The sequence below is a fragment of the Taurulus bubalis genome (genome assembly GCF_910589615.1).
Source record: "Taurulus bubalis genome assembly, chromosome: 5".
NCBI lineage: Eukaryota > Metazoa > Chordata > Actinopteri > Perciformes > Cottidae > Taurulus > Taurulus bubalis.
The window spans coordinates 22,607,482-22,628,226 of record NC_136593.1 but is presented as its reverse complement, the minus strand read 5'-3'; the positions used below and the strand labels follow the sequence as shown (position 1 = coordinate 22,628,226).

General features: G+C 43.4%; 1 protein-coding gene across 3 annotated transcripts; it reads left to right on the top strand.

Moving 5' to 3' along the window:
- Positions 1–7,783: 7,783 nt before the first annotated feature.
- On the top strand, positions 7,784–20,180 carry cldn19 (claudin 19; the record flags this gene model as incomplete). 3 transcript variants are annotated; one of them, XM_079218878.1, is made up of 5 exons in its annotated part: positions 7,784–8,540; positions 13,808–13,972; positions 14,253–14,337; positions 15,049–15,195; positions 19,226–20,180. In XM_079218878.1, exons 1-5 carry the CDS (start codon positions 8,318–8,320, stop codon positions 19,272–19,274), a joined length of 669 nt encoding a protein of 222 aa, XP_079075004.1. In that variant the 5' UTR covers positions 7,784–8,317. The 3 variants fall into 3 exon arrangements, with proteins under 3 accessions (XP_079075004.1, XP_079075005.1, XP_079075006.1); XM_079218879.1 differs by having other exon boundaries at positions 15,049–15,201; XM_079218880.1 differs by lacking the exon at positions 19,226–20,180 and adding an exon at positions 18,680–18,716.
- Between the last annotated feature and the right edge of the window lie 565 nt (positions 20,181–20,745).

The following is a 20,745-nucleotide window of genomic DNA, read 5'->3' as shown; positions in this document are numbered from 1 at the left end:
GTAAGGGACTTGGTACTTGAAGTGTGTCGTGATTACGTCCCAGCATCAGCATGCCATTATCATCAACTAATTAGCACATCACAGTGCTATATACTGAATATGGGATCAACATCGTGAGGAACATGGACAGTTATACACAGACAGCACTTTTTACTCTTAGATCACATTTCAATTTTGATCACATATTTTATTCTGCCAAGTCTGTGTTTATTTTGCCAATTCATTTCAAGTTATGTATCATATCAATTCTTCAGAAGAAATAAGAAAGAATTTCGGAAAAAGTAACAGTTGCCATTTTGTTTTCCCAGTTTGATGCAATTAAAATTAGCATCACAATCCTTGGTAGTATGTGCTACCAAAACCCATCAAGCCTGAGAGGAAGCAGTACTGGGAACCCCAATTAAATGCAGTCCTTTTCCAGAGCCCTGGGCTATGCTGCGTTCACACCAAAAGGGTTGCGAATTTTCGCAACGCTTTTTCGCCTGACTTTACTCGCCTGACTTTACTCGCTCAGCTCTCTGTGGTTAATTCGCTTTTTCGCTGCGGAAAGGGGCGTGGCTTATCTCTGTGGTTTATCTCCGTGGCTTCAGTTACCATTTCCGCCATTCACCATTGAAATAACCACTAGTTCTGCTTTATACTTGTTGTGGAAGTCCCACAAACGTCGGAACATCAAACGCCCCCGTGTCTGGGTTCATAATATTATCCGTAGTCGCGCACAGCTCCGACTCCTCCAGGACGAGTGTCTGAATGAAGCCGCTTCCAGCACTCCTTCAGGCGGACTAGCAGCAGTTTCATTCAGCAACAGCAGGACGGCGGTGACGACGGGCGGAGTTTCTCAACGCTGATTGGCTTTCGCAATTCAGCGTCGGGCAAGCTTTTTCGCAACTATTCGCGTCTGTGCATTGACTTTACATGTAATCAACTCGCGCGAATATTTCGGAACTCTTTTGGAGTGAACGCAGCATTAACTTTAGGCCACAATAAAGCTCTTTCCGTCTCCAAATAAATGCGCACCCAGAAGGAGCCCTCCCCACTACCATCAGCACGGCAGTGCCACTAAAAGGCTTTCTGCTCTCCCCTCTTTCCCCCTCCCTCCTTCTTCTTTCCCCTTCATGTCCCTGACTTTCTTCAAGGATCAGTCCAGCACAGTGCTTTCAGGAATTCGGGGAACCGGATAGAGCCTGGACATGCAGGTGCAAGAGATTTGGTACATGGGGGGGTGGGGTGGGGGCGTAATAAGGTGCCAAGAGGCAGAGGGCAGGAAGGGAATGACGCCAGAACGCAAAAGACAAAGACTGGATAACTTATTTTTTGTAATGTGGATAAAGTGGAGGAATAGAAGTAGAGAGAATAAGTTTGTAGAAAAAATCATTTTCTACAAACCATATCTTTTTTAAATTGAGCAATTTACTCTTCAGATCTTGAATATCACCCAATCTCCCTGACTATTTATGAGCAATGACAACACACAACTAATGTAAAATAGTCTTTCTGATTTATATACCTGTGTTTTTAACATTGAGATTGGCAGGGCAGCGATTAGGCCCTTCTGTGTGGCGGTTTGCATGTTCTCCTCATGTCAGCGTTGGTTCTCCGGCTTCTTCCCACAGCCCAAAGACAAGCAGGTTCATTGGTGACTCTACAGGTAGGTGTGAATGTGAGCGTGAATGGTTGTCTGTCTTTATATACGTCAGCCCGGCGATCGATTGGAGACCTGTCCAGGGTGTCCTGCAGCCCGCAACGGTATTTAGTACTTTTTCCAAATACTCTCACACGCAACCTGTTTTATATCTTTTATTCTGATGGAATGAATAATCAATATATTCCTCTCCCTGCACACAGTGTTCCATGTCATTTTGTATGTCCTTTGATTTTAACTAGCTGACTAACTAACTAAATTAACTTCAAACTCAATTCAAAAGATTTTATAGTATTGAAAGATTAAATCAAACAAGTAATTTGTTCGAATCAATTTTAACACAACACAATCCTGATTTACGTTGTAGAATTGAGGTTCAACCCATATATATGTATTACCATTCGCTTGTAAGGCAGTGGGAACGTGACTCGTCAGATTGTCCTTTGTGGTAATACATATATATACATATACTGTATGGCAGTTGTGTTTTACAAAGTTGGCAGGGATGATACCAGGGATGATACCCCTAGTCCAACATTTACGAGCAATCAAAAAGGCCGAGATCGTTGTCGAAGATTGGTTTCCTCCCTGCTGGGGTCAACCAGCGGCTTACGGCAGGGCTACTTTATACAGTCTAAAAACAGGAAACATAAGGAAAAAATGTCATAAAGGACAAAAGAAGAAATGGGAACAAAGGGAGGAGGAGGAAGAGGAGGGAAATCCTGCGAGGGCTAATTAGAGTAATAATAGGGAGCCAGAACATGCGGAGGAAACTGAAAGGGGTAGACGGGCAGGGTGGTAGAAGGAGAGGGAGGGAAAGCTGGAGTGAGAGGGAGGGCAGTGGTGGGAACAAGACCTGGGCCTTCCCAGCAATAGGGGGATGCGAGTAAATGGAGGGTGGCTTTCTCGGCAGACGTAAAATCGCTAGAACAAACCGGCAAAATGCCCCTTTGTCCAGAGCTCGGCCTTGGCAAGAACAAATACCTGTGCCCAGAAAACCAGACAGCCATCTATGTAAGTATTTCACATGACTATTCTTGCAGCCACGCACGGAGCGCATCTATCAGCCGGGTCCCTCCATGTCCATTCTAGTTACAGTAGCTCTATGTCGGTGGAAACCCCTGGGAGGTCCTGTGTCGTTGGGAACTCTCGCCTCTTGTTAGCCACTACATGGCTACGGTTCTTTGATCAGCTCAGCTGACTCTTAAGCTCAGCTTAGTGCGGCAGGGGTCTGGAAAATCTGGGGAGAGGGAGAGAGGTAAGAGGTGGGAAGGGACGATGTAGAGAGGGAGTGACTGATGGCACCCACTGAACCATGCATCTTCTGGCCAGGAGTTGGAGGGAAGAGAAGAGGGAGGAGATAAAAGACAGGAAGGTGATGGGGGATAAGCAGGTTGGAGGGGACGGAAAGGAGGGGTCTCCCCTGACAGTCATACGCTTCACTACTGCCATCACCAGAAGGCGCTGACCCAATGGCTGAACTGAAGCCTGAAGCATGAAAGCAAGGTTGACCACAGTGAGTTTAGGAAACACTGGGATGAAAAGAATTCGCAGGACGCACGGCCTCTGCATGTCATTAGATGAACAGGACTATAGGGGATTGTTGGAAAGGGCTCTTGTCAGCCTCTCACAGTTGCTTTCAGAATTAAATATCCAAAATGACATAATCAAAAGCAATTAGGACATCAGTCAACAACAATAACTTTGCCAAACATTCAACTCTCAAACTGTTTTTCTCCTCCACATTGTCAAGATTGTTGTATTTTTTTGTCCAATAAGGCACTTGATGCTGCAGTGTAATTTGGGGGGGGAAAGATGCCCTGTTCAACTCCTTAATGAGCAGAGCCAACAGTCTCTTCAGGGGCACTTGAACCCGGTCAGAGGAGCTCTCCTTTGGGGCACAGACTTACATTATACATTTCTGTGCTGAGTTAGCATTCATTCAGACGCCACCTTCTCATGTGAGCTCTCCTGGGTGAAAAACATCGACAGGAAAGGCTTGACGCACTGTAATTACTGGAGGGCCCTACAAGGTCTCTGGGAATACTGCGAACTCATGTACAAGTTCGCATACCAAGCGATGTATAGTATCTTCCAGATGTATGACTGCATACAAGTTTCCCTCATGTGACATCAAAGTGAAGCTGCTTCACTGAATAATCCCTATCCGTTTCTTCAAGTTGTACTAATCCACAACCTGCCTGTTGTGTTACATAATCCTCCTCCAATACTGTTTACATGTCCACATGTGTCTCACCGTAACCCTGACAACACCAGATAATCTGATAGGCCCCTGATGTCTTAATTGTGTGTGTATGGGTATGAGACTCTGTTTCATTTGCTGGTTTCCTGTTTTGGGAAAGAGTCAAATCAAAAAGATAAGAGTAGTGTAGTGGGCTTTAACCACATTGGTAATGGTGCTGGAGCACAGTGACACTACAGGGTCACATGAATGTATGGACGTTGTCGGAATGGTAACATCTTCACCAATATCAATATCCTTTCACTCTTTTCCAGAGGGTTTACACTGAAGTAACGTAGCCCTTTAAGCCCTAACCCCTAATCCTATTTATTGTTTGAGTTGTGTTTAGAGGTTGTACATCGGGATTATATATTATTGTAGCCCTGATTTTTATGTTTAATGTGATACCTAACATGTTTGTTTTTTGGGGGGGGAGGGATTTATACCATGATTTTCCTGATATAAAAGGGCTCAACAGGTTAAAGTGAAAGAAACATGATGTCTCAGAGACGTTTTAACAGAAAAGTAGTGATTTCAAACATTATCCCACATTTAAATAAACTTGCTTAGCCACACTGATACTTCTTAAAGAACTATGAAAACCGTTGGCAATGTAGCCTGATTTATGACCTTAACTGGTTAAGGTTAGGCATTGACTTCAAATGGTTTTAGCTATGCATTGACCTTGAATGACAAAGTTAGGCATTGACCTCAAATATTTAAGGTTAGGTATTGACCTTGAATGGTTAAGGTTGGGCATTTACCTTGAATAGTTAAGGTTAGAACAAGCCGTTGGGCAGCGATTCTTACGAAAGTTTTCACATGTTTTCACAACTTCTGGGTAACCATCTTGACATGACCAACAGAAAGTTTGATCTGAGATTCTGCTATTCTATGCTACTAGCAGCTAATGTCGCCTCAAGCAGAGATGAGTCTCTCATAACCAATAAGTAAGCAGACGGAGTTGGGGGAACACAAGCAAAAAGCTAGCTCTTGTGACCTGACCCCTCTGAACAACCTTCAGAGACATTTTTAAAAGAAACAAACAAGGCATTGTTGTCTGTTCATATGCCTAAAGTACATACGTTTGTCTTTACCTGACAAGTGACCTCATGGTTGGGATGAAAAAAAGTGTGTGACCTTTCAACACATTCTCACTTCCAGCTCGTCAAATACAGACACTTGGTCAGTGGCCGTACACTTCAAACTATGACTCTCTAAGTTCCTCTCCAGTGCCAGTTTCGGATGTGTCAGGGACGGTGTGTCAGTTTCCGCTCATCACATACATACAGTGTCTTTTCAAGATAACCTTCCATCATAGATTTAATTCGTTTTTAAGTTTACTTAGGTTAGGTTTAGGCAACAAACCAACCATGGTTTCGCACGAGACACAAACTGTGGCCTCCTGGGTGAAGTTCTGTGTTTGTCTGAAGCACATGGGTTTACATTGGAGTTAGTTGACTTCTATGTTTTCTCTTAGCTAGGCTTGTTTAACACTCAAAACATTGCTAAGTGGAGTTTTTCCGCTTGGACTGTAAATCCACCAATGGCCGTGTGTTAATATGATTCAAAATCAGAAAGCCCCCAGCGCTCCACCTACCACACTTGACCTGACCGGAGCACTTGCTTTGCCTCATTTACATCTCTTCTCGCCTCTAGTGCTGAGCTGACCTCTGTGCTCTGACCACAACTCACCCCATATCGCTCCTCATTAGACACCAGCAATATGAAAACCTATGAGAATAGTGTCGATGAGAAGGGCTTGGAGGATAATAAACCAGGGTTGGTTTGGACCATAGAAATAGAAAAGGAGTAGAAGGGACATTCCCGTTCAAATCCACGGAGCAGGACGGTCAGAGTGGCGGCCATTTTTATGTGTACCGTTACCAGTTGTAGCGAGCAGACTTCCTATGAACTAGACTTATAAGACCGTATAAGACTTATGGCAAGTTGTGAACTCACTTTGGTGAGGTTTTGTAATAATAACTCAAACGTGTGGAGTAGTAACGTTACGAAGCTTAGAGAGTAAATGAGTAAAATCAAACAACGTAACGCTTCATCCACACACTTTTTACAGTGTAGGAAACACATTGCTATTGCCGGATGAGTGAGAACTTTGATTGGCTCACTTTCTGTAACCTGTGTAGCATTAAAACATGGCGGAAATAGAAAGCTAGCTGTCGGCTAGCTAGCCCGCTGATACAAACAGCTGGCTGGGTCTTAAGGTCCCTCTGCCTCACTCCCCACCGCTCCAGAGAAGGACAAGTTACCTAGCTAACTAGCTAACTAGCCTGACATACATCTTCAGAGCTGTGTCCTCTTACTCGCAAGCTGCGACCACGTGTTACAGCCTTTGTTGTTACAACAAGTAACAACAGCCATTTTCTTTTGTACCTGTCAAATGACCATGGAAAACTGCTCAATGTCTGTCCTACTTCTTTTTCTATTTCTATGCTATGAACCGGTGCGTAGACCTCCATGTACCGCACTTTAGATCCATATATGAGTTTGAATTTGTGAGTGTGAGTGTGTGTGTGTGTGTGTGTAGATAGGAGTTTTCAAAGAAATGCTCAGTGCCGGATAAGTGCGGTCACATGCATGTTCACATGTTCTGTTGTTTTTGTGATGTTATGGGAGATCAAGTTCATGGTTCAGTTGGTAGGAGAGGTGAGAAGAGGGCAAACAAAAGGGCCAATGACTAACACATGGAATCAAGTGAGACAAACCTGTGTAAAGAAAGTGTAAGGAAATAGATCTGAATTAAAGCAGAACATCCAACAACGTCATTTTTGTCCTGCTCTATATTTCTGTTTATTCTTCGATGAGTAATCTTTGAAAAAAATATGTATACAAAGTCTGGTAAGACTTACCTTGAGAGTATAGGCAAGAACATGCTGTGTAGACAGTCTGTGTGTGTGTGTGTGTGTGTGTGTGTGTGTGTGTGTGTGTGTGTGTGTGTGTGTGTGTGTGTGTGTGCGTGTGTGTGTGTGTGTGTGTGTGTGTGCAGGGTTGGGGTGAGACATGTCTCTTACAGATGTGATAAAACTGCCATGTCTGCGGGACAGAGGACCGTGTGGACAGACTAATTGGCAGAATAGAACGATGTGGTTAGTCCGAATGGGACTTGAAGGTAACGTAATGCGTTGAGTTGAAGCAGAGCTGATGGGGGCGAGCAAACTGTGGAAAAGCTCTCCAAAAAGACACACCAAAGACTGGAGTGTGTCTGTTTTTGCAGCTCGTAAGGATGTACAGTCGGGTGAGCTCCCGCTCTCTCTTTCTCTCTCTTCATTTGTTCATTTGTCCCGGTCACCATGGTGATGTGGGGGGGTGGAAGGCTTGCCTCGGCAGCCCATAATTCCCAGAGAGCCTGTCTGGCTTTGACACGTCCTTTTCAGCCTGGCATTGTTTGGATGCTGATTTACGTGTGTTTGTTGCACTTTTACCACCACCTCGTCCAGACCTCCAGCCGAGGCGGCAGCAAAACCTTTGAAGGACCAACGCATGCGAGACCTGAAACAGCAGCGCATCGGAGTTTCGGTTAAAAAGGGTCTGATTAATTGAAGTTTAAGTCAAAACGGATTTGAAATTGTTCTGTAAGAAAATGCCATTAATGAACTGGTCATTGTGACTTGCTGTTTTTCCCATCTTTTTCTTTCCCTCTCTGTTTGAAACAGGGTTTGGTTGCTCGACCAGCCCATCCCTCTTCCCTCCCAGTGGGCGTTCCTACTCCTCAGAGCAGCCCAATCACAGACGAGCCCTTTACCCCATCCCTCCGTGGTCAGTCTGTTATGGACTTTTTGTGTTCACGTTTTTTTCTCCTTTTTACTCCTTTCTTCTTTTCTTTTTTTTCTCCCTGCTACCCCTCGTTGAGCCACTTGAGCCAGGAGCAGATGGAGAGATTGTAGTGGGGGAACGTAAGCAAGCAGCAGAGAGAGAGAGAGAGAGAGAGAGAGAGAGAGAGAGAGAGAGAGAGAACGAACGAACTGGTAGAAGCCATGCAGAGAGTGAGGCAGCCCAGCGACGATGCTTGATGAAGTGAACCGCTGACCAACAGAAAAGGCTTTCTTCCACTTTGACCGAACTCCAGAGACATCAAGGAATCAGAAAGGAAAAGTCCAGAGGGGAGACATTTGACTCATCGTCCCAACTGACGTGAAGAGTTCAAGAGCAACAACAAAAAAAGAAAAGAGTTGAGAGACGAGGAGAAAGAGGGGGAGTTCCACAGATGAGAGTTAAAGCCGAGAGGCAGAAGGTAGATGCTCAGAGTGACCAGATAGAGACCAGTGAAGCAAGTGACAGGATCGCAACAGGTGTGTCTACTGGGACTGCTCAGAGACAGGGCGACACGCCAGGATCAGCCGTCGCAACAGGGAGGAACAGACAGGAGTTAGAGGGTCAGAGCTAAGAGAGAGCTAAAAAAGAAAAGAAAAAGGATGGCCAACTCAGGTCTCCAGTTGTTGGGTTACTTCCTGGCGTTGGGCGGCTGGATCGGCATCATCTCCACCACCGCCTTGCCCCAGTGGAAGCAGTCGTCGTACGCCGGCGACGCCATCATCACCGCCGTGGGTCTGTACGAGGGGCTGTGGATGAGCTGCGCCTCGCAGAGCACAGGACAGGTGCAGTGCAAGATCTTTGACTCCATGCTATCGCTGGACAGTGAGTACCAAATTTGATTCTGGCTCGACCCAAAAAACCCTGACTAACTTTCACGGGCTGATTCTCTGATCTCCCATCTTCCAGACTGTTTTTGGTAAAACTTCTTCCCAAGGGTAATATGTCTTTGAGTGTCATCATATTTGAAACATGATATAACCTACGAAATATTCAGAAATCTCAGTGGGTTGCGTTGGGCACTGAGGAGCCGATTGAGTAACATTCGCTAGATGATGAAAAGGCTTGCAAGGCATGACCAAGAACAGTTTCTTTTGACCGTACTTTAGACTGCATTCTCACGTTGATTTCTCGATCAAATTGTCTTTTCGAAAAGGTGTTTCTTTGGGATGACTAAACACAAAGATCCAGGGGAAAACCCTTACCCTCAGTTTGTCTTCCCCGAAATGAGTTGTATTACTAGTATCACAACAGCCGTTGTAGCTATCAATCAGCAGCAAAAAAAACAGAAGAAAAAGAAAGTCCCAGAACCCTCGCTGCCTGGACCGGGACGCTGTCAATTCAGAAGCTGTAAATCTCGCAAAGTCATCAAGTTCAATTAAAAACTCCACAGCGTAATTTGCGGGCGAGTGAGAGTGGGGATGGGGGTCAGGAATGTGGGTTCAGACATAAATTAGCTCAGAATATGAGCCTCCTGTCATCTCTAATCTGTAAGTAAAACCTAGTGATTCATAATTAATGGCACGCAGATTACAGGAACCCATCCATCTACTGTCTGCTTAAATCATCCTATTACAGATTCTAATGAAAGACTACAGAGGGGGCAGGGAGGGCTCAGGTCACAAGTAATTTTCATAAAACAATAGTTTTTTTCTTTCTCTTACGCTCCCTGCTGTGGCAGGCTCGCCTCAGATCAACCAAAAGAGGCGCTTTGCAAACATTTTGGTGAGCCGCTGGATAAAAAAACAAAACACAACGATCTGATCTCCCCATCTCCTTTGGCTCATCGCGCCAATAAGAACGGCGTATTGTCCTTCGCCGATGAATGGGGGCTGTTTGGAGAAGAAAAGGCCAGTGTTGAGCCAAAACACCAGAGATATTCACAGAATGCGCTCTGTCTTCCCCACACGCGCACATTGTTCTGTTTGTCCATTAACACACCCAGTGAGTGCAGATTCAGGCTGAAGACAGCACACTGTAGAAATTATTCTACAGTGTTGAACTTATTGACTTTATCATCATAACATAAAATAAAGTGGGGATGTCTGACCTCTACAGGTCATAAATGAAAACAATGATGGATTATTTTGAGGGAATACTCTAATACAGCTAATATTAAAGAAAAGTTACTTAATGGGTGAACACAGCATGGAGCGAGTCTGCATCGATCACAGGGTCGTCCAGGTGTTTCCCCAGACAGATTATGAAACGGAGCAGATCGGCATTCGATCATGTGTGCCGGGGTGACGTTTGGTGTGAGCGCTGATCTGAGTTCTGAAGGAGCTCTTCTCATGGGCTACTTTTCTCTCAGCGGGGGCAGCATGTGATGGAGGGTGTAATTGTTCACCAGACTGTGGCTGCGCTCCACTGATGCGGCCAAGCAGCCGTGGCGGAAGAAAGTGTTGGATCTGCTCTGCGGGTTTGCCCAGTTTTGTTTTGCTCAAAAAAGGAGATGGTGTTTCACATTGATAGGAGGATTTAGTTTTTTACATTTATTTTCAGGATAGCGGTGGTGCTGAAAGGACAGCTCTTCAGAGCCAGAAACACACAACACCATAATACACCTTGTATTCACTTTAGTGTTAGGCGGGACGAAAAAAAAGATGATGTTTCTTGTCTGTCAACTTTGTCTCCTGTTCTGTAACGTAGATTGATATAAAAGTGTAGAAGTAGATGACAACATGGCATTTGGTTGTATTGTTTTGGATCATCCGCCCAACAGACAAGTCAGCTCAACGTCCCGTGAATTGTCATTCATTCATGGTAAAGGCTGGTGTGTATTCTTTTCATGGCCGACTAATCCTATAAAAAAGACCAAAACCCACCGTTGTCTCCACCATGTGTTCGTCCGCATCCCAATACTTTTTTCTCTACGCAGTCTGTAGCCCCAAGCACATTGGTTCCCCCTGAAGACGGAAATAAAAATTCACTAATATTTAAAAAAAGGCCCAGCAATTTCCACAAAACAGCTGGGCACTGTAGTTTTTAGCAGATCTTTCTCAAACAGGAGGACATAGAGCATTTTGTTGTGGTGTATTTCTAGCTGTGGATTAATACACATTTGGTGCTTTAGCTAGCGAGCATTTTGAGGCAGCAGGACAGTGTTTGTGGGACTGATTATAAAATATTGTTATGTAAGCAAAATGTCATAAAAAATGTAATAGTTTTTGGACAACAGTGGAGCTCTATGGCACAGAGGAAGAAGAAACACCAGGCTTTGATACACACATTATACCTGTTCGTAGGACACATTCATCTTTTCATGGGATTTGTTGACAAGAAGAAAAATATAGAACATCACCAGCGTTATCCTTTTCCACCAGGAAGTGATGTGTTAAGGTTGAACAGGTCCGCAAATGGCGATTATAGATTGTGTGAATGTGATGTCTTCCAGTCCAGGAGAGTGAGTGTGACGTGTCCACAGAAAGGCCTTTTAAAAATAACAAATATAATACATGTTCACATATTACAAAGGGAAACTATGTGGTGCATTTTGTTGGCTTCATAGCAACAGCAGTAGACTTGCCAGCATTCTCATGCAGTATACGCACATCCAAGTATATAAACCTACCGTAAAGCGTAGTCTCATTTGTTGGCTTTGAGAGCTTAGTCTTGACCAGTTAGGATCTGTGAACTAATATGTGGTAATACAATTAGGATTGAACATCAAGTATGCGCTTGAGGGAGAATTGGATTTGAAAAGGGCTGCGGTAGTCGGATATGAGTTCAAGTTTCATAGTTGTGTAGTCAGTGGGCAAACTGATATTACGTACAACAGAGTCACAAGTGACCTCACAATGGGACCTTACAGTGCCCACACACACACACACACACACACCCCAGAAAGCTTGTGGCTGGCACGGCCAACCTTGGACGCTGGAGAAAGAGAGAGAGAGGGAGAGAGAGAGAGCGCCTCCCTCCCTCCCTGCTTTTAGCCTCTCCTTTACCCCAAAGGCCCCCAAACGCCTTTCTGGTTTGTCACCAACTGAAACCGGTCAGAGGCCTGAAACCCCCACACATCCTTCAGAAATATAAAAGAGGAACGCTCAAGAATGGATGAAAGAACAGAAAATCAAACCTCTCTCTGTTGAAGACTATACAGAGGGTCCATCAAACGGAGCTCTGGAGCCATAAATCAGACTTCAAAGATTGTTCCATCCTCTCCCCTCCCATCATAAGTCCCTTCAGATCAGCTTATGAAATGCTGCTTCCCTGCTGCACCATGAATGATGGTGTGTGTGTGTATGTTTGTCACAATGACAAACAATGACTTCAGGTTCATGCTCAGGCTTTTGCCCTAGACTTGCTTTTGAAGTGATTTTTTTTTCTCTCACAAAGTCTTGTTCTGTTATATTATAATGTAGCGTGAAATTCTATTCTTGACATCAGAAATAGTCATTCAACAAACAGGTTCGAAGTATTTGTCTTGTCAATTTTATTGTATTCTACTCTATTCTAATTATACTGTTGATTCTGCAAACAATATTCTTCCAGAACTTTGAAGACTGAGACGCAGTCGGAAGCTCTGAAAAAATTGTTGTTTGAAATACAAATCTTTTCTCAAGGTTCACTTACTGTTTTTTGGCTGGGGGGGGGCTTTGAAGATGGTGAGATGCATTTGAAAGCTTCAGAGAAGAAGCTAAATGTGTGACGCTTAATTTATGAACAATAAACAATTATATTCTAGCGCAGCACAAAAGTTCATTCTTGACCTTGGAAACCAAAGCTTTGACAAAAAATGAAATTGTTGCTCAAGCTTCTTAATGGCCCCTTTCCAGAGTTTTGAATGTGTGATTGAAATCTCGGGATAAATGTAAAATTCTATTGATTTGAATCCACTCAATCTAATTAAAAGTCCATTCTTAGTAGTATAGTATGTAACAGTAATAGTTTTGATGGGAAAACATATTCACATAGTTACTCTTTTTCCCCCCAGAGATCTGAAAACTGTGAGTTGCAGTTGAAAGTTCCAGAAAAAGCTGAAGTATTGTCAGAGTAGGTTATGCCGTTATCTTTTACTATTCTGTTCTAGTTGAGCATGAAACATTTTTGTTGACCTTGGAAAGTTAGGCCAAAAAAAAACCCTGGCTCAAGGCTTCACCTTTTTCAACAAAGCTTTGAAGAACATGAAATGGAGTTGAAAGCTCTGGATATTGTTTTTGTAAGTGGACCGTTCTTTAAACTATTCCATTTTTAGTTTTTTTACCTGTTCAAGTTTATATTCTGACGTTGTGTTAGCGGCTTTAATGCAAAGGACATTGGATGTTTAACCTCTTTTATGTTTTCCTTTTGATGATTTGTCAGCTTTGTGGGTTATCAGAATCGGGATACACGGGATTTTGCGTGTCTACTTCCGCTGCTGGGGCGTCAACATTCCCCTCGCTTGTTGCAAAAGAGACAACGCTTTGACAGTATCATTAAGCGCTTCGCGTCGCCTCAAACACGTTTGAGGCGACGCCGTCTGATCGCTCTGGCGACGGCCCCGTGAAAACAATCTTGCTTTGTGACAAAGACACACTAATCCCACTGTGTGAAACATGTAAAGTAGGCCCTCCTACAGCTCCTCTGTGTGTGTGTGTGTGTGTGTGTGTGAAAGAGAGCGAGAGAGAGAGAGAGAGTTGTGTGTTTCATCTGCGTCTATTCCACCTACAGATAGTGTGTGTGTGTGTGTGTGTGTGTGTGTGTGTGTGTGTGTGTGTGTGTGTGTGTGTGTGTAAATAATGTGTAAATATGTTCCTCCCACTGAGTTATGTGTGTGCTGAGGCCCCTGGGGGCGGCGCAGTAGATTTTTGAGAAGGCAAAACCACAGCGGAATTATCCGGGGAAGATTTACAGGGTGGTTTAAAAAGGTCCCAGAGCTTGGCCCGAGAAAGTCACCTCTGCTGGGAAAACAGGACCGTCAACCCCGTGTGGCGCGTGCAGCTTCCTCATAGTCGTCACTTTTAATGTCCAGAAATGTGCGTTTTTGTTCCAAGTGATGGACTCAAAAGATATGTTCCCTCACCACTTTCTCCCTCTCCCCACCCCTCCCTTTCTTCCATATCTTCTGTTGTATTGCCACTCTGTGCCCCCCGCCCCCACGCCTTATCCAGTCCACATCCAGACATGTCGAGCCCTCATGGTGGTGTCCGTGCTGCTGGGCTTCATCAGCATCATCGTCAGCGTGGTGGGCATGAAGTGCACCAAGGTGGGGGACAACAACCCGGTCACCAAGACCCGCATCGCCGTGATCGGAGGAGCTCTCTTCCTGCTCGCAGGTGGGACTTCCGCTGTGTTCTGTTGACGCTCAGTTCGGTCCATAACCAATAATATAGATACGCAGCAGTGTTGTGGTGTTTTTCTAGCCTGAATCTCTTCCCGGGGCGGGGGGGGTCATCTCTGTAATTACGAGTTCCTGCTGTAAACAGGAAGTGGTCATTTTAGAGGCATTAGTCGCTGACCACAGACATAAACCACAAACCCAGAGGGGGGAAATGAACTAAATGAGGATTCATCACAGTTCGTTTGTGTGTTGTTTGTTCTGCCCCCCGCACACAGGTCTATGTACCCTGGTGTCCGTGTCCTGGTATGCCACTCAGGTGTCCTATCAGTTCTTCAACCCGAACACACCGGCCAACGCCAGGTATGTGAAAGAACTGCTGACAAACTCATCTTCATACATTGTATATTTCTCGTTGTTGTGGCCCCTAAAATGCTCTCAGAAAGCATGGCAGCTTTGATTTTAAATTGTAGACACATGAATGTGCCATTTAAAATTCTTAAAATTTGCATTTGTATATCGGCTGAAATAAAATGGCATTTTTCCTGCATACAGTCTCCTGTGTATGGGACTGTTTTAAGGCAATGCTGGCAGTTTATTGTCATCTTGTCACAGGTTTAATGTGACACATACATTTTTATTTTGAGCATCCCTGAATACCTGTCCCCAACCGTAAAATAAAGTTATTTTAATCCGTGCCAGTCTCAGCTGCATTGTGTTGAAACACGTAGTGAGATTATTTTGAGGATACCCTCAGAGGTATATGGCCTACTTCCAAATGAGAAAATGCACAATATTATATTCTCACTACCGTCATCAGGTTCATTTTGAGAATCAGAAAAGTACATTTTTAAGTCAAACTAATAATTAAGAAACAATATTGTTTAGATTATTATTTCTTCTGCGTTTGATATTTCTTTCTTGCTTTCAGCGAGTCTTGTTTTTGACAATGAGTCGGAGCTTATCATAATAACATCTTGGAAGGAAGTGAAAACAGTAAAACCTCAGACACTGGCAGCAATCCTGTACACCTCTCTCTCTCTCTCTCTCTCTCTCTCTCTCCCTCTCACACAGGTATGAGTTCGGCTCTGCCCTGTTCGTGGGCTGGGCAGCAGCAAGTCTGACGGTCCTGGGCGGCTCCTTGCTGTGCTGCTCCTGCTCTAAAGAAGAAATGCGAGGGCAGCAGTATTACCGCCAATCACAGCCTTCCACAGCCAGGGAGTACGTGTAAACCCCACCCCCTTCCAGCAGCACCTCAAACAGAGAGCATCGGACACGCTTGGCACCCCCTCCAGCACCTTTTCTCTCAATTTATAAAACTAAACCAAAAGACTATCAAACAATTATGTAGTACTTTCACACTGCAGACACAGGTACTCCCACACAGGTACTCCCACATCATCCACTGGTTGGATGTATTTTGGTGGCAAAAAAACTACAAACTATTTGTTGACAACCTACATATTTCACGTCAATCATCTAGCTTACTTATGATACAAAGCTTGCAATTGTGAATGTCAACCTCTTTAATGCCTCAATGTATTTTTTTTTAATCTAATTGAAATGAGTGCAGCAGCTTTAATCTGACCCCCACCATCACAACACTATGAGTAAAAAAAAAGATATGGAAACTAATCACAACATCTAAAGGCATAATGTAAGGTGTGTCCCAGCAGATACCCAGAGACAACAGACATGGAGCTAGAAGTACTGCAAAAGTGAACTTTATTAGCATGTCCTATGCTTCCTGGTTGGAGCTGCATCTGTGCTTTGCCTCCATATTGCTTTGTGTATTCACTCTCCACTGGTGCAGTTATGTTGTGTAAAGGGTCAGCCCACAAATTCACTGTACTAATGCTTCTCCTGCTCAAACTATAAGCACAGCTGCATGTTGTACTGTGGTGCCCCTACTCACTGAGTTTAAAATAAATCTTGAATCGCCCGATAAAATATTCATCAAGTCGACGCATTCTCAGTCCCAACTCGTCAAATACTGACACTCAGCAATGGCCCTACGCTTCAAACTAGGACGCTCTATAGGTTCCCCTTTTCTGCTTGTGACATACATACTTAATAAAATAAACTTGCAATGTAGGTTTACTTATGCAAACATAACTACTTGGTTAGGCTTAACCAAGTAGCTCACTGCAACCAGTGAGCGAAAATGTTCATGTTTGGACTGCGGAGTAACGCGGAGATGCCGTAAACGGCTCTGGTTGCTAACAAGCTAGCAACACTCTAAAGCATACTCTGCTTTATGGTTTATTTAACTTTAAATGGATTATCATTTACTAAATGAACATCATGCTGAATTGTAGAAGACTTGAAACTAGAGATTGAGACCATAAATTCATGTTTACAATGTTTACTGAGGGAATAAATCGAGAGGAATAGAGTCATTTTCTCATAGTCTTCAATACAATCTGACTAATTTTTTTTGCGTCGCCTTCTAATGGTCAGAAGAGAGAATGCAAGTTTAAGGCAATTCATCATTGGCTTCACTTTTCAGAAAGTTTGTTTGTTCCAAAAATGAATTATGTTTGTCACGTAACAGAGGTTGGTTCCTATTACGCGGTAAAACCCTGGTAAAATAAGTCAACGTTGACTTGGTTTCACACAGGACACAATCAAAGTTAGTTGAAAGTCCCAAATTTGTTTTACCCATTAAACCTCTCCTCCCTGCTCGACACAGACTTTCTTGCTCTTTATAAGTCAGTTGAAAGCCTAGTGGCAAGAGTCTCACACGGACGCTGCAGGGCATCAGATGCCCTGGAGCACTGCCCGAATATTGGTATTTGAGAAGTTGGGAGTGAGAATAAGTTGAACAAGTTTTTAATTGTTGACTGTAAATTCCCCCCCCCCGGTTGTTTAACTACTCCGGAACTCCATAATAACCCAAGAGGACATGATCTCAGTAGCTACGGTCTGACAAAGTGTGAATAAACTAACCGCAGTGACAATAAAGAAGCAGCTGTGTTCATCGTCCCATGTAATTAAGGCTTGGGCAGCCATTTTGTAATCGCTGATGAGCTTCTTCACCTAAAAAGAAGCTCATTCTTATGTAGTCCCGTTTCACACAACAACCACTTGATGACGGCTGCACGTAAAGACACAACCTGAACTGCAGGAGTGGAGGTGAAATGTTAAAAAAAGTGTCTTCTTTGTTTGACTGAGTATGAATGCTGTTAATAGTCATTCCACCATTTGACTCTACACCAAGAGAAAGTGGAGGATCTCATCGACACAACATCACCATGCTCCATCTACTAACACCATCATTTCAGATCCACACACACCTTCATCTCATATGCGCTTGTATAACAAAACCCATGTCTAAAATTCAAGTTAATTAATGTACTTCCCACAATCTCACTGCGATAAGACTACAGTTTCATTACTTTACAATCGACTAAGCGAGCATGTTTAAACCTGACTTGTGAATAATATAAATGTCATATTTAACTTCACTGCATTAGACCTTCACGTATTTTTGCAAACCATCAGCTACTCCACGAGGATGCATTACAATAGATGTCTGCAACGTTTTAAAAAATGTGCCCCCACGGTGGAGCCTGTAAAACTCAACAGTGGTCCTAAATTGGCTCTTGAGTTCCCCGCTTGATGCTTCCACATCAATGTCCCTCTGTTTGTGTTTCTAAAAGAGCCGGTCCATCACTCTTCCAGATAATAAAGCCATTAACATTTCTTAGAAACGCTCCTAGTCCCCCGGTTTTCCAGTCATACGGCCTCTTTTCTTGGTAGACACTTGTTTGTGGAGTGCTCTGTGGAGTGCTGTAAGATTGGGTTGGGGGTTGTACGGCTATAGAAAATTCCTTTTGCCCTTTAAATAAGGGGGATGTCAGGTGTCACTTGTCTGTCATTAGCAGCTGTGCTTTGAATAGGGATTGGTCAACAAGTCTGATAAAAAAAAATAAAAAATACCTGTAAATCTATTTCCAAAGAACATAAAATGTACATTTAAAGTAATGATTTGACATTTCGTGAAGTATACTTTTTTGTTAGAAAGTTAGATGAGAAGATCGATGCCCCTCTTTAATTTGTCTGTCAGATATGAAGCTAAAAGCAGGAGTTGAGCTTAGCTTTGCACATCATTTAGAGCAGAAACAGGAGGAACAGCTAGCCTGGCTCTGTCTAAAGACAAAACAACAACAACATAACAGTTGAGACAATTATTGTTGATTAAGGAGCTGGCTGGCAGATTTTGTTACTTTTGGACACAGCCAAGCTAGTTGCTTCCCCCCCTTGCTTCTGCTAAACTGACATAACCTAGCCTAGCTAGCTAGTTTTCTCCGGTGGCTCTAGCTTCATATTTACCATAACGATTTAGAGAGTGGTACCAATCTTCTCATCTAACTCTCAGCAAGAGTGTCCCCTTCATCAGCCAGTCCATCATTATTAGCCTAATATTTATTTAAAATATGTAATCTCTTTAAACTGTAGCGAGCTGACATGTAGCATCCCCCCCCCCCCCCTCCCCCCCCTCCGTGCTCCTTCTCATTGACTTTCCATCACCTTGTTTTTCCTGCTAACATCTGTATGATCATTGAGCCCTTCTGCTTTTTTTTTCCTAACACTTCATAGCTGCTGTGAGAATCTAAGCGGTCTTGATTTGTCTCTTCTTTCCCCTCTTGTCCTCTGTTCCTCCTGTTCTCCTCTCACTGTCTTCTTCTCTCCTCTAATTTAGGGCAGAGTTGTTGAGTGAAACTAGTTTCCCCGACTGATCAGCCCCCCGCCTTTTTATCGAGGACTCTCCCGACTGTCCAACCACTGTCTTCCCCCCCCCTGTTCCTCCCCCCTCCGGTTCTTCTCTTAGACCCTAAATTTGGACCTCTTGTAGTAGAATACTCTCCTTTCTTCACTACTACATCTGCACCTTAATGGGAACCAAGACGCATTGTCGTCTCCCATTTTTGTCCCTTACCTTCTGAGCCTTTTCTGTAAATATGGACTCCTAAAGGACGATGATTAAGACCTTTTATTTAAGAAATGAGGTGGCCTCCTCCGTTTCCGTGTGAACCCTTTACTACACCGCCCTCCTTTGTCTCACTCTTGGCCGAACGTTAACAATGAGTTGAAACCCCTTTTGTGGTTTTTGTTTTGCGCTGATTTATGATTTCTCTTATATCCTATGACCTCTGGGTATTTTGTAATATGTGTCTTTTGGGTTTACTTTTGTGCGCTGTGACTGTACCTTGACTGAAACGTGTTCTTTTTCCCTTTTGAATTGCAGACCAAATGTTAAAAGTACCCCACCAGAGAAAAGGGAGCAGTACTTGTAGTTTTGGAGACTCGTCTGGCCTTACCATGGCTTAGATTCTGTCTACAGACAAACCCTCTCCCGAGGATTTCAAAACAGACAAACAGACACCGTTAAAGAAAGAATTTATTAACAGCAAGCACATTGCAGCAACACAAATTAGAGTCTTTGTTGTAAAAATATTTTTGTGGGGGTAGTTTTTTTTGTTGATATATTGGTCTGGTCTGTTTTGCTGACTTTGGGAGAGACAGTCATTCAGGGTATGTTTTCTATAACATGTTAAAATGCCCGGGTGTATATACCACCTACTTTTATTTTTTACTACATATATAATGTTTTACTACAGTGCCTTATAACACATGTTGGTGCACATGTTTGTTTCTGACTTCATGGATTCTTCATAGTCTCCAGTCCCATTTTTTTGGACATGCGTGTCCATAGTTCCCCTCCAGCAGTTTTGTGTGCCTTTTTTTTATCTATTGTCGGACTTCTGGAAATGAATGTGAAGCTACTCTGCAGTACCACTTATGAAACAACAAAGACATACGTACGATAGAATCTGAAGCATAGTGCCTTGTGTGCCACTGTTTGTTTTAAAGCTATGTGCCTGTTTCCATGTTGCCTGGATTGAGGATATACCCAGTGCATTGATTTTGTTTCATTAAGTGCCAATATGATTTTGTGTGAATGACATTACAAGAGTCGTTGCATTATGGACTCTGAAGGATGTACTGTACTGTGTGTTGCCTCCTGTACTAAGGAACGTCCGCTGAGTGAGCGTTCAAGCCTGCATTTATTTACCACGTCATTCATTTCTCTAATATTTACCCGCCCTCAATGTTGTGTATCATCTCATTTACGGTATACCCCTGTCTGTTTCTTTTAGAATAAAGCAAACAGAGACGAAAAATAAATAAAATGGATTCGAGTCATGAGTCATATACTTTTCACCCCCGACTTTTCGCTCACTCTCCACTCCCCTTCCCTTCCCTTCCAGCTCAACTACTTCTTTTGCACCCCGTTGTTCAATAATTGGAGATGTGGAATTCCCCTTCTGCTCCACTGGACTGTGGCACATTCTCAAAGGTGGACTCACCACTGCTACAGTTGATAACAAGGCTTGATTTTTCTTTCCGTGTTGAGTTTCAGTTGCAAAACTTTGATTAAATCACAAGCTTGGAATAAAGGATTAGCTTCTACTTGGGTTACTTAGGTATTTTTCAATCTAGACCCTATTTTCTCTTGTTTCTGTGTCTTAGTGACTAACAACATTTGAATTGTCCAGTATTGAGGGAGAACTCAAATGGCAGCCACTAAACGGGTTGCAATGGATTCACTCGGTGCAACTCCTCAACGTCAATGTACGTTCACTAAAAGTGTTTTTTGTTTCCACTTATAAGTGTCTAACTACATCATGAAAAGAATCCTACAGAGAATTACATCCTTTTTCTTTACCTTTAGTTTGTTATTGTTCGGAGAAGTCTCGTTCTTAG